The sequence below is a fragment of the Rhineura floridana genome, chromosome 5, assembly GCF_030035675.1.
Source record: "Rhineura floridana isolate rRhiFlo1 chromosome 5, rRhiFlo1.hap2, whole genome shotgun sequence".
Taxonomy (NCBI): Eukaryota; Metazoa; Chordata; class Lepidosauria; order Squamata; family Rhineuridae; genus Rhineura; species Rhineura floridana.
In genome coordinates, this window is record NC_084484.1 from 149,470,412 (window position 1) to 149,484,947 (window position 14,536).

General features: G+C 38.4%; 1 protein-coding gene across 1 annotated transcript in view; it reads right to left on the reverse strand.

Moving 5' to 3' along the window:
* NBEA (neurobeachin) overlaps positions 1 to 14,536 on the reverse strand; it is a 318,923-nt gene that overhangs the window by 33,749 nt on the left and 270,638 nt on the right. Inside the window, exon 31 of the mRNA XM_061629722.1 lies at positions 7,679 to 8,117. Within this exon, the coding sequence (XP_061485706.1) occupies positions 7,679 to 8,117 (439 nt within the window). The remainder of the gene's footprint in view (positions 1 to 7,678; positions 8,118 to 14,536) is intronic.

A 14,536-nucleotide genomic window follows, 5' to 3' on the forward strand; every position in this document is an offset into this window, starting at 1 on the left:
CCTGTGAAAGTTGCATCAAGTTCCTGTTTAAAATATGAATGTACATATAAAATAAACCAATTGTTATAGAATCTAGAGGCTAAAATATATGCCATGAACAGTTTATCTTCTTTCTTCTGTTAAAAAGTCTCTAGAGTTTAAGCAACATTTTGGGAATTTAGTGGAAGAACAGGTGAAAGGGAAACTCTTTCCATAAAACACATGTTCAGTTTTGCTATATTCTCCTTTGGATAGCTTTTTGGCTAAACCATCATCCTGATTATTCATGAGAGTTTTAAAAGCAATTTGCAAATTGGCGGTGCTGGTTCATAAAGGAAAAAAGCAAAGTGTTCTTACTTTTAGATCATGATCTTAATCTAATTTTTATACTTGCAGTCTCTGCAGTGTTATATTCCCCCCTAAAATATTACTTGAACAACAGAATGCTTTCAAACAAGAAAACATAGTCAGCACTGGTAATTTACTAGACCTCTTCTGTTTTGTGGATCTTATTAAGTTTTAGTATTTTATAGTAGGTGTGATAATAAAAACATGCAGTGTGCATGTACTTGTCAGTAAGATCTTTTAAAATATGATACTGTCAGAAAACCTACAAAATTTTTATACTGTGAATATTCTGGGGATGGTTTATTTTTTGTCAAATGTACAGGAAAATACACTAGAACAGTGGAAAGTCTAGAGGAACTTGTATTTCTGCAGATATGACCTACACATTATTTTGATGTAATTTTAAGATGAGTCATAACTTTTGAGTTCAGACTCCAGGGCCAGAGAAATCTGTTTATATAGCTCATAATGTAATTACAACTACCTTAAGACAGATGAGGCAGAAGGCAACCATATATTGAAACTGATTGAAAAATGCAGTTGTCCAGAAGCACTTGTGGGGGAAGAGGTCTCTGAAAAGCTGCTCAAAGCTTCGGAGTTTGAAGTGAAATTTTTGATGTTGTCACTCTCAATCTATTGAACGGCTGACAGACAATCAAACCCGTCTGGCTAGCTGGCAGCTCATTTTGTTGGCAGGTGGCAAACAATTAGACACACCAATTTGTGCCTCCTGATGACATTAAAGCATGAAACTAAGTTGTATGCAGGGCCTAGTGATTTGTGTGAAAGCATTTCAAAAATAATACTCTTTGCCGTGGCAACTCATTTCAGACTGCCACCTTCCATTATGGCTTTGAGTAGTGAAGACGACAGACTTGAGTTACGTGCAGTGCAAGGGCGCTTCTGTTCAATCCGTCATCAGCGCCCCCCGAGACCTCAATCCCTCCTTTCATCAATATCACCTCATCATTTACATTCGATAGTACTTGAACTGCTGAATACATTAACTACACAGAAGACCTAATTTCATAAGGTAAGTTAAAACACGTTTTTGTGCTTTGTGCTTTTACATTTCATTTACAATTCTATGTACTTTAAAATGAAATATATGTTCATAGTATGTTTTTATAGCACTGAGAGATTTGCCACTTTTATTTCTTCAATATATTCTTTTTGTTATTATGATAGTAAACATTTCATTTCTGTGTGAATTTGGGAATTTAATTTTTTTTTATTTACAGTTTATCATTAAAGCAAGCAACTGAAAAAACTGTCATTTAGATACTTGCACACATTAAAAAAAATCAGTGAAATGTTCTGAAAATTCATAAGAACCACCACAACCCCACAAATATATATATGTTTAGAATGCTAATAATGAGATTCTTAAGACTCTCTAGTGAAAGCTAAAGGTGGCTGCATGGACAGTTGTAAAAAAATAAGTTTAGCATATTTCATATTATACACACACAGGTGGTCATGTCAAACCATGTTTTAGCACTGCAAGAATTAACTGTAGTAAGCAATTGGCTTTTGTGCTCTCCACCTCATTTCCTCCATTGCACATGAGGTGACTGAAAGCTTCCACTTTCAGTTTTGAATAAACTGCAGTTTCCCATTATGACCAAATTAGAGAAACTCTGCTTTATTCTATTTGTGTTTAATTGAATCAAACAAGGATCTGAAAACATATGTTCGATTCTGGCTTGCTGAACATGGGGTGGTGGAGTGCACAAGCTAGAGGTGACTGTAGCTCATCTTCAAAACTCTGAACTATGGTTTGGCATTATGTGTGAACTGGGTCATACCATGCACATAGCATTAAGAACTGCAACATTGAAATTTAAATAGGAAACACATAATAGATTTGCAAACACAGGGGAAATGCATAATGAATTCTCCCTGAGTGCACCAACCCTATTTTAACAAGCTTTTAAAGCTTCCTGCAAACCTCCTTAATTTTATGTAGGCTATATATATTAATTACACCATCTCTCCCTTTAATTATGATGACTAACAAGAAGTGGTAAGGGTTCAGTGATAAAGTTCTGACTGAAAGACTGTCTGATAAAAAAATACATATCTGAGGTGGCCTCAACACCATGTTACCATGAGATGGGAAATGGGCCCCTGAACAAGTAGCAGGTGTTGACCCAGTACTAAAGTATTTGTCTGATTGCTTCATTGTGTTTTAAAGCAATGGATTTCCATGTTATTGGTGATCTAAACATTTTAACTGATTAATGAAAAAGAATCACAAAGCTTCAGAGAGCTGACTATATAAAAACAATTTATAGAATCAGCAAAAGTGACAATCCAGTAGATCTTAGTATATATATCTCAAAAATATGTTAGACACATATTAAAATCATCACACAATCAAATAATTAACAAATATTACATCATCAGTATTGCAAAAATTCATAGTTAGTTATCAGAGAACATAAGAAGGGTCTGCTGGATCAGGCCAGTGGCCATCTAGTCCAGCATCCTGTTCTCACAGTGGCCAACCAGATAGCTACGGGAAGCCCACAAGCAGGACCTGAGTTCAACAGCATTCTCCCCTCCTAAGGTTTCCAGCAAGTGGTATTCAGAGCCATACTGCCTCTGATATGGTTAGTAGCTATTGATAGGCTTATCCTCCATTTGTCTAATCCTCTTCTAAACCCATCCAAATTGGTGGCTACCACTGACTCTTCTGGCAGAGAATACCATAGTTTAACCATGTGCTGTGTGAAGAAGTACTTTTTGTCTTTTGCAATCTTCCCACATTCAACTTCATTGAATGTCCATGAGTTGTAGTGTCATGAGAGAGGGAGAAAAACTTAGGAAAAATATTTATGTAGATCGGTATCACTTTCCTCCTTCTCACTCTATGGCAAATTCATGGAGGACAGGGCTATCAATGGCTACTAGCTGTGATGGCTGTGCTCTGCCACTGTAGTCAGAGGCAGCATGCTTCTGAAAACCAGTTGCTGGAAACCTCAGGAGGGGAGAGTGTTCTTGCACTCGGGTCCTGCTTGCGGGGTTCCCCCAGGCACCTGGTTGGCCACTGTGAGAACAGGATGCTGGACTAGATGGGCCACTGGCCTGATCCAGCAGGCTCTTCTTATGTTCTTATGTTCTTAAACTAGTTTATTTAGCTGTTTCAAACAACATGTAAAATGATCATGACCCATAGAAGTGTAAACACTCTTGAAGAGTATTTATGGACTTAAACAGAAGAGAAGCAAAATCTAAACAGTTATCTGGTCCAATAATTTCTTCCTTTGCATTTGAGATGTTTATTATAGTAATTTATATCCCATTTCTTAAGATAGAAATCCTGTCAATGTAGTTCACAACAAAATACAAAACAATAAATAGCCACATCAAATTGTTAAATATTAAAACACAGAGATAAAATGTGTATTAGCTATATTTACACTTTATAGTCCAAGTTTCCTACAAGACCAACACTTAGGTCTTTGGGAAGAAACAAATATAACTAGATGAAGTTAATCATACTTTTCAGATGAACCTTGGGACTCGTACACTCTTCCCTTTCTTCTCTCTTCGTCTGTGAAAGAAGTGATTACAAACTTTTTCTCCTGTTTCGTGGCAAAACAAAGTTTGCAATTGTGTTCAAATCCAGAAAACTATACTTTGTACAAACCTCAGTTGCCTCTCAAAAATGGTATGTTACTGGTTTGCAGCAAACCAGGATCAGAAGCTTCTGAGTCAGTGTGGTGTAGTGGTTAGAGTAAATAAAGAAATAAGCCCTGCTGGATCAGACCCAAAGCCTACTAGTCCAACATGCAATCTCACAGTGGCCAACCAGATGCCTGTTTTTAAAAAAACACCAGTACATGAACACAATAGCACTCTCCCACTCATGCTCACCAGAAGTATTCAGAAGCATGGGAGGGAGGGGGTAGCAGGTTCTGTGCAGATGAGGTTTTTAAACTGCACTTAGCAGACTGACTGTCCACCAGTCACTATGTCTCAGAGGAGAACCATGTACACTGCCATGAGCTCCTTGGAGAAAATATAGGATAGAAATAAATAACATTCTCATCACCTCCCCTTACACAGAGAGTGATGTGACAGCCCAATGCTCATGCCTCCTTATATCCATGCTCATTTTCCCTCTTCTTCTAGAAATAATGTCTGAATTCGTATGCAATGCCAAAACCATGATTTGGCATTACATCTGAATTTAGTCAGTATTTCTAGTGGAGAAGGAAGAATAACTGAGGATCTCTTTCAACCACTGGAACTAATTTCCATGCCAAGGTAAATTATCAGGTATTGCTTCTCTTCTGGATGAGTCCATGAATTATGCCCACCAGAGTTAATACTTCCATGACTTATAATCAAGCCGTTTTTATGAAATGGCTCCATGGATGGAACTGCCACAGAATGAAAATAAAATGTGTAACATGAGGACAATTGTGATATACTATAATTATTATTCACCACTTTTAAAACATGTGCACTGTCTGCCTGTTTGCTACCAAGCCAGGTTCAAGGTCCTTGTATTAATTTACAAAGCCCTGAACAATTTAGGTCCAAGGTATCTTAGGGACCACCTGAACCCTTATATCCCAGCTCAATCACTGAGTTCTTTTGCAGGAGTGGCTTTGGTCGTGCCCCTAGGTGGCGAGGCTCATTTAATATCTACACGAAATTGAGCCTTCAGTGTCATCAGGCCAGTTCTCTGGAATGCTCTGCCAACAGAGATTCGGAAGGCGCCTTCTGTTTTAACTTTTAAGCACCTGCTGGAAACTTTTCGGTTTCGCCAGGTTTATGCAAGCAATTAAGAACATGCTTTATTCCCAACAATTGACCTTTGTTTTTATTGATTTTTAATGTGTTTTTTTTTAAAAAAAAATCTATGGTGTTCTATACATGTTGAAAACTGCTTGGATGTTTTTAACATAATAACGGTATACAAACATTTTTATAAATAAATAATAAACACAAACAAGTATCTTTTTAACTCTCACAACTGGTACATATACAACTTTTGGTATATCGGAACTGATTACTTGGTTTTATGTGAAGATTTTCACATGTTCAGCATATTTTGAGAGCTATTTCGCTAAGGGCGGTATATAAATTGAAATAATAAATAAATAAAATTTTGTATGTCTTACAGATGCATACGAAGAGCATGAAGAGAATGACACATTTACTGGATTTACATAAATGTGTTGTACAGTGAAACCCCATTAGAACAAAGGGCTCAGGGGACAAAGGATGCACCCATGTTATAGGGCTTCCATGTTATATTGAAAACTGCACTGAAAGGGTTAAAGCCAGCAAGTACTACTTGTTCCAAGAGAAGCAAAAAAGCTGTGGCTAAGGAATGTAGCAGGAAGGAAGAAGCAGAAAGGGTAATAGAGAGGGAAAAACAAGTTAACACCAATAAAGCTCCACAGACAGTAACAAAAGAACCAGGAGAAGACTTGAGAGATAAGTGTCCTTAGGAAAAAAGGAAAAGGGTGGGAGCAAGGAGGACATCAGTAAAGAGATTTTTAACAAGAACGTTGAAAGGAAAAAAGACTCAAACACCCAGGGAAAGCAAATGGAGGACTTATCAGGGATAAGGAGCAAGGAACATGAAAAAATAAGGTATAACAAACAGAAAAATAGGGTATGCAGTATTTTACTTGGGGGAAATGGTTATACCCACGACATATCCAGCTCCACAGTACAGTGAGATGTATTATAACGAGCTTCCACTCTGTGTATGTGTGTGTGTGTGTGTGTGTGTGTGTGTGTGTATATAGAGAGAGAAACACTTTCTTAAGCTTTATAATTATTTCATTTTTTATGAATGATTTTCCTTGTTTTTATCTCTGTACCTAGATTCACAATATAGTCCTTCATCTTGTTGTCACATCACTGCTCAGTTGTTTCTTCAGAAACCAGATGAGTACTTGCGGCAGATTAAATGCTCACTACTTGTCCATAAACCCACATATCACAATGTTATAAAAGCTGCTATAAAATTGGCCCTTTATGGTTTTCTTGTTCTGTAAAACAATAGTTAACATAGTCCAGCAGTGTTGTGTGACTAGTATGGGCGGACAGGTATCATTTTTTATTACTTAGATAATTTGGCCTTTTTTAATGCTAATGCAGCTGGATATAGCACATTCAAAATTACTTATATATAGTGCTAATCACTATTCTAAAATCAGCAGGGAATCACTTTTGGCCAAAGGGATGCATCCAAAAGGGGTCATCCCCTTGCAGGCCACTTTGACAGATGGGTAGGGGTGCCAACCTGTCAATCACCTGATGTCATATGTTGTCAGATGCAGGGAACTTCAAGCAATGGAGGAAAAGAAAGAATTAGGAGCACATGTCAATTAAGATAGTCATGTCTAACTTAATCCATTGATTGAAATGGGTCTACTGTAAATATGACTTTGTCAGATACCATCTTATATTTGCTTAACAAAAGGTATTATCTATCAATCAATCAGTCATGTGATCTTAATATCTGGAGGGGGGAACTGCAACTATGAACTCACAAAGGAATATCCTATTAGGACAATATAGTTCAGAAGTCAACTGCCCGGACATGCTTCAAGTTGAACACAAACGTAACTTTGCTTTTGCTAGGAATGTGTCAATTATTGTTTATGGCCTGTGGCTCCAGTTGCCCAAACTCTGTGGCTCCAGTTCCAAATGAACATATTTTATCCAAACAGTGAATTTCACTGTTCTACAAAAAACTACAAAAGATAATGAAGACATATAAACACTGGGGGGGGGGTAAAAGATGGCCTTAGCCTATCTTTAAATTTCTCATATAATCCAGCATACAATGTTGAATAGATTAAAGCAGCATTCCCCAACCTTGTGTTCCAGATGTGGCTGGACTATAATTTCCATCAACCCCAGCCTGCTTTGTCAATAGTCAGGGATACTGGGTGATGTAAACCAACCACATCTGGGGACCCAAGGTTGAAAAAGGCTGGGTTAAAGCATAAAGTCATTAAATTAAAAGGCTGATACTGCAAAGACCAGGTAATTTTGCCTAGTATTTTTATACTCTTCTGTCACTTAACTATTTGAGGATGAAAAGCATTGTTTTACATTGAGAAAAGTTATAGCTTTATACAATAGATGTGTTTCCTGACTACTAATTATACTTTTATTTGCTGCTACAAGACAAAATTCAATCCAGATACCTTTTCCATAAACAACAGGAACTGTTTATAGCAAGGCAGTGAATATAGATGTAAAGCAGCTGTATTTTCACTACACAGTCTTTATCAACATGTTACAGACAATACATATGTTCAAGCATCAAGATGAATGTATTATAACATAGTGAATCAGTTGTGCCATATACCTGTCAAAGGAGTGATACTGCATTGGGAGAATAGGCTGCGCTTCTCTCTTTAGTGCAGGATCAGGGTATGGAATAGGATCAGGGCCACATTCTGCAATTTCAACAGGGGCTGCCACCAGACTTTTTAATATTTCCTTGACATTGATGCCCTTACTTTGGCTGATACTTGATATTGAGGATGCAGGTTTCAGAATTTCACTGGGGCTTTCTGTTAAGCTTTCCTGAGATTTCTTCACCTCAGAAGACAATGTAGACAACAGTTCACTCATAGCGTCAGGACCTGTGCTTGTTTCTAAGTCTGTCCCATTCAAGATACTGGGCATTTGCTCCTCTCCAATTCCAGAATCAGTATGAGGAATGGAGCTTTCCAGCTGAATATCTTCAATTGGTGTTGGAGTTTCTTTTTCTTTCATGTTATCTGGAAATACAGCAGGAGTTTCTGCAACAGAAAATTATAAAACACATTTAAGCTTGAAAACTGGTACTATTACGTCAATTATGTTTTATTAAGAGTTGAAGACACAAAATTTTCCAGAAACATAGTGGAAACTCTCTCCAAGCACATGAGAGGCACACAGTGATCCACCATTCACTTAAATCAACTCCATGGCCAGCTTAAGACATTTTGCTACCCGGGATGAAGGACAAAATGGTGTTCCACAATCCCGCATACAGAAGCTGACAGGACTGACAGTTAAATCTTTCTTCTATACTAATAACAGCACACTTGAGGTCAGCAAGGTAGTTATGGGACTATAGGACAGAATGCATGGCACTCAAAGCTATGACCTCTAACAGAAAGATACAGCCGGGGGCTCAGGGGAAACAAGAGGAGGCTGCCATCATTCTTCCCAGCATCTGCCACCTGAGGCAGTCATCTCACTGTACCTAATGGTAGGCAACAGTAGGTTGCTCAACCCCTTTTCCTCAAATGCCATGGTAGTCAGGGCCTTCTCAGTGGTAGCCCCCAAATTATGGAATGATTGTGACGAGGTGCGCCTGGCGCCAACACTGTTATCTTTTTGGCGCCAGGTCAAGACTTTCCTCTTCTCCCAGGCATTTTAGCATGTGTTTGAAATTGTTTTTATATTTTAAATTTTAAAATTGTGTTTTAAATTGTTTTTAAAATATGTGTTTGAATTGTATATTTGTTTTAATGTTTTTGATTGCTGTAAACCGCCCAGAGAGCTTCGGCTATGGGGCGGTATACAAGTGCATATATATGCATTTTCTGGTGCGATCCCCTGCAAGGATCCAATGCAGGCCTAGAAGTGTGGTGTTTAAATAGAAGTTTCTATTTAGGCACTTTCAAAAGCATGAAAACCAAGCCACTTATAGCAGGATACCAACAACTTATTTGCTTTTGTGGACATAATTGAGCCTGCCCTGTCTATTTCATCATTCTTTATGGCCTGCTGCATTAATCACCCACATTCATTTCACAGGACATGTGCAAAATATTGTCATGTCCCACCAACATTTGACCGTCAATGAAAAGTCAGCAAATGTCTCAGGTCTGAAATGTGGAGGCCGCACCTATATGTAACTTGTGCCAAAAACCCCACTGACCAACACATCATCTGTCCGACTGCCTAGAAGCTTCAGCACACCAACAGGTTAGGTCCACTACTTTCTCTCTGTTACTTTTGGGATGGCAAGAAGTCTAAGTTCCATTTTAAATTTAAAGTAGTACTTTTGTTCATGTACACTAAGATGAAAATCAATCACTTGCCCTGCTTAGTCCAACCAGCCAATGCAGATGCTTTATTTATTGCAATATTTATATCCTGTCTCTCTGCCCAAAATTCAGGCATCCAGGGTGGTTGACAATAAGTGAAAACTGACCCATAAGATCATAATAAGATTTTCTGAAAAATAGGCACTAGTGACTTATGAAGACATTGGGGATGTGATGATGGAAACTGGCCACTCTCCAGGCCTTATTTTTTTTCCTGGTGCTCTCAAAAAATTCCATGGAGAGCATAAGAGTGCCCCACCCATGTGTGTAATTTTACTATCTAGCCAGTAATACCAGAGGACAGGGATCTCTCAAACAGGTACTGTAGCTGGACAGTTTGCAGCTCCTAACTCTTTCCAATGACTGGGGCTGGATTAAGGTTCAGGGAGGGAGACAATATAATGTGTCCTCTCCTCTGGTCTTAATAACTAATGGTGGTGTGGATGTTTCAAATGCTGATCTTTGAAAGTTTGATGGAAACCACAAGGAAGAATAGTAACCCCCCCCCAATATGTGCTACTTTAATCTTAAGTGGCTTCTGTCCAAAATTCTGGCACTCTCTGTAACGTGCCTCAAGGTTAGAATACATCTGGAAATAAATTCTTTCTTCAGATACATTTAAAGTGAACAAAATGTAATTGAGGGATGACAGATCCAGGCTATATTACACAAAGTCTGTGATTGTACTTTTTACCTGAAGTTGAATGCCTTCCATTCTATTACTAATTCAGGCTAAGTTATACATTAAAACTGCAAACAGTTTAGGAAGCTATAATGAGCTGCTGTCCTTTGATCATGTTCAGTTTACAGAGGGTCCAGGTCCAAAGAACTGAAATAGTTCTATGTGCCCTAGGAAAAACTGGGATTGGTGCTTCTCAAGTAGCTGCCCCAATCCCACATGGCAACCCCCTTTTTGATACTGTAACTTTCAAAAGTAGTTTTTAAGCCCCTTTTATCATGGAACCCAAAGTGATGTACATGTGGGTTGCAGGCAATCACCCATCCAGGCACTGACCAGACCCAGGCTTTCTTAGCTTCAGCATGGTGGTGACCTCATTTGCCTTCAGACAATGCCCAGGGACTGAACATGTGATATTGTGTATGAAATGTGAGTTTGCTGTTCAAGGAAAAAGTCGAACATTCCATTACTAGATACTGGAACACAGGAAGCTGACTTATATCAATGGTCCAACTACCTCAGTATTGTCAACACTGACTCTCCAGGATTTCAGACAGAAGTCAATCCATGTCCTACCTGGAGATACCAGGGATTGAGCTTGGACGTTTTGCACAAGGTATACTAAATTAGCTCTTTAGATCCCAGACATATTATTTTATAATTTTTATTTTTTGTGTAAGATTTGTTGCTTTTAATCTTTGTAACTTCCATTTCCTTTTAGAAATAAGTGAGCTATAAATCTTTTATACAAATGAAATTCCAAGTCCAGACATCGACAACCTGAGTACACGTTTCCTTGTTCAAAAATAAACCATTAACCAGATTTCAACTGAGGATCAGGAAAAATCTTCTTAACTGTAAGAGCAGTATGACAATGGAACCAATTACCAATGCACTGGAGGCATTCTAGAGGCAGCTGGAGAGCCACCTGTCGGATATCTTTTAAGAAAAATTTCTACAACAAGAAGCATCAACAGCCTTATAGGCCCCTTCCAACTCTACTATTCTATGATTCCATTCACTAATAGGTAAAAAACCTTGAGGTTTAAGAATGTACCTATAAGCCAACAGATATTTCTAACTTTAAAATTAGGGAAATTGGGCAGCTATAGTGAATTTATTTTATTTTATTTATTATTTGATTTATATCCAGCCCTTCTTCCCAGTAGGAGCCCTGAATGCACCAGGGGAGCAGGAGACCCGACTTCCTCTCTGAGATACTATACACTACCCTACAAATCTGTAAAAATGCAAACACATTTTGGGTTGGTCTTTCACAGTCCAATCCACTTCCTGTGTAGCTTGGAAAAATTTAGTAACATGTGCCTCCAAGCATATAGTGAGTGGTGGCAACACCTGCAATCAGGACTACACCTCTAAAGATGGAGAATTACATTTTGTTTGAATTTTGTTGGTGATCTTCTTACTTAGCTTCTTTCCTGCGTTACTACTGTTTCTACAAAGAATCTAACCTGGAAAATTTTATTTGTCTCATTCATCCTAGAAATCTGTGTCAAATTTATTTTTATAATTTCAAAGCCTTTTTATTGGTCAATGCCATGATGATGAAGACAGCCCTTTGTGTTTCAAATTGGAGATTATGTTCTATTTCTATTTTGGGTACATAAACAGTTGAATCTGAAACTGCAATTTAATATAAAATCAAACTGATTACAATATGTTGCTACTTAAGCAATGAAACTAGATGTTGGAAAAAACAAACTTGACCTGCCCAAGATGCGTATGTTCAGCCTGCTATGCTTAAACCACTTCACTTAAGGATGGGTGGGCATGGACAATTAAACACATAGAGCACACCTAGAAATTTGCTAGAATGTATTTCACTTCCCACTGTTTTATCTTGTGCAAACTGAGACATTCCTCATGTCCACTGGAGACTATTCTGCAGAATAGTCAGTGCCATTATTCCACGATTGTTTTTGCAGTTTTTTTAGTGCAAAAGGAAATGATTTACTACAGGAAACTTCACTAAAATTGCCAAGTAAATCCAACATACTTACAGTAAAGTGACTATCTGAACTATATCAACTGTCTTAATATTGTTGCTTCCTCCCTGGTAAAACAAGATCAGCACAGCATATGTCTTGTTTATGTTATTTGGGCTGATCGCAGGTGTTGCCATACTCACCATATGCTCAAAGGCACATGTTACCAAATTCTTCCAAGCTACACAGCAAGTGGATTGGACTGTGAAAGACCAACCCAAATGGTGTTTGCATTTTGACAAATTTGTAGAGCAGGGCAAGATCTCAGAGAGGAGACCAGGTCTCCTGCTCCCCTGGTACATTCACTATAGTTGTCCAATTTCCCTGCTTTTTAAAGTCTGATAGAAATATATGTTGGCTATAGGTCCGTTCTTAAACTGCAAGGTTTTTTTTTTTGCCTATTAGTGAATATCTCTGCCTTTTAATCCAGGAAGTAAGAAATGGGATCCTGTTCAAGTTTGCTGCGAATGGATTGATCATTTGCATGCTTACCGAGTTCAATGGGATTTATTCTCTGTAATCATGCTCAGGTGAAAGTGACCATGGGGGAGGGGGAGGGGAAGAGGAAGCACAGAGATAGGGGAGGAGGGAGAGGGGGAGGGGAGCAGGCAGGAGGGCAGGTTTGACCATTTGCATGCTTATTGAGTTCAGTAGTATTTACTCCTGTACATTAATGCTTAGGATAGGTGAAACTGACCTAGGAGAGGGGCATGGAGCGGGAGGAAGGGGGAAGGAACTGAACACCGGGAAGGAGGAGAGGGAAGGAGGGTTGGAGTGGGAAGGGGAGGAGAATGGAGGAGGGGAGAGGGGAAAGGCAGGTCTCATTATTTGCATGGTTATTTAGTTCAATGGGATTTACTCCCATCCAGTCATGCTAGAATAGGTAAAACTGACCATGGGGGAGAAGGGGGAGAGGGGGGGAGAAGGGGGAGAGGAGGGGATTGGGGGAGGAGGAGCGAAGTGGAAAGAGGGAGGGAACAGGAGGGAGGGGAACGGGAGGGCAGCCTTGATCATTTGTATGGTTTTTTAGTTAATAATCAAGTATGCTACAATATTAACTGCTTAGTAATTTCAAGTTTGGCTCCTGAAAATACATTTTCAATGAAAACTTACTTCAGAATCTTCTATGAAATTTATAAACCATATTAAGAAGTTGTTTTAATTATGAGCATTGGGCAAAAGATGGGAGCCCAAACAAGGATGACTTTAATCTTTATACAAGAAAAACAAGCAAAAACCAAATTCACTAAAACATTCACAATGACAATGCAACAACAGAAGAATGATAATGGCAAACATTAATGAGAGTTTCGATAGAACATTACTGTTTGCTTTATTACAAGGACAGGATATAAGCTTGACTCACACTTCTGTTAAGGTCATACCATCACAGGATGATTACCATTAGCACTCTGGCAGACTAATCCTAAAGCGTGTTTTCTTGGAAGCAAGCCCCAGTGTCTCTAACTTCTTGGTAAGTAAAGTTCAAGATGCAGTCACAGGTGGAGCATCATCTATTAAAATTACATTTAACTAGCTTAAAAGAAATTAAATAGCACAGATACATCAGGCATATTCTGAAAGAAGAACAAATCCCTAATTCAGCAATGTTGCTGATCTTCTGGATAGAGAACCTTTTAGAGCATAATGGTAGAATATGTACCATGGAGTAGATACTTAGGAACTTAAGACTAATTGCTGACTGCTTATTGTTTAAATATGCAAGAACAACAGTTAATCCAGTGGCAGCCAGTGACTGACGATTAAGTACTCCACATATATAGAGCCTTTTTCTGCCAATGAAGCTAACAATCTACTGTATGGGTACTTCAAAAAAGTTTTTGACAAGTTCCATCCTTCATAACCCTACCAAATTCTGCAGAAAATGTAGCACAAACTGGTAGGCTACCATGTCAAAACCCACTAAGAAGTCCATGAAGATCAATATGTTCATATCTTCTACATTCATTCCAGGCACAGATCATCCAGCAATGCTGCAAAAGTAATTTCTCTCCCAAAAGCAGGCAAGAAGTCAGACTGGCACTGCTTGGAAAGGATGAATCATCCAATAATATCTACAGTTATGCAGTAACTACCTCACCAGATCACAGCATGGGAGATAAGATAACCAATAAGTGCTGCTCAATATGTAGTCCATCTGCTAGACATCATTGGTATAAGTTATTTGACTACTGTTTTTGTGATTTTTACACTTGTACTTCATTGCTAAGGTTATATTTGATCTGCTTTTTTGTGGGGTTTTTGTTTACTACCTGGGATATTTATTGAAACCCATGCTTATAACAACAACATACATTTTTCTGATGCCGTGGATGGCTCCCGTAAAGAGATGTAATCACTACCTCCATTAAGGAAAATGGAAAGCTGCCCTCCTTTAAGAAGGAACAATTCTCTACAGGAGCAAGACCAGCTTT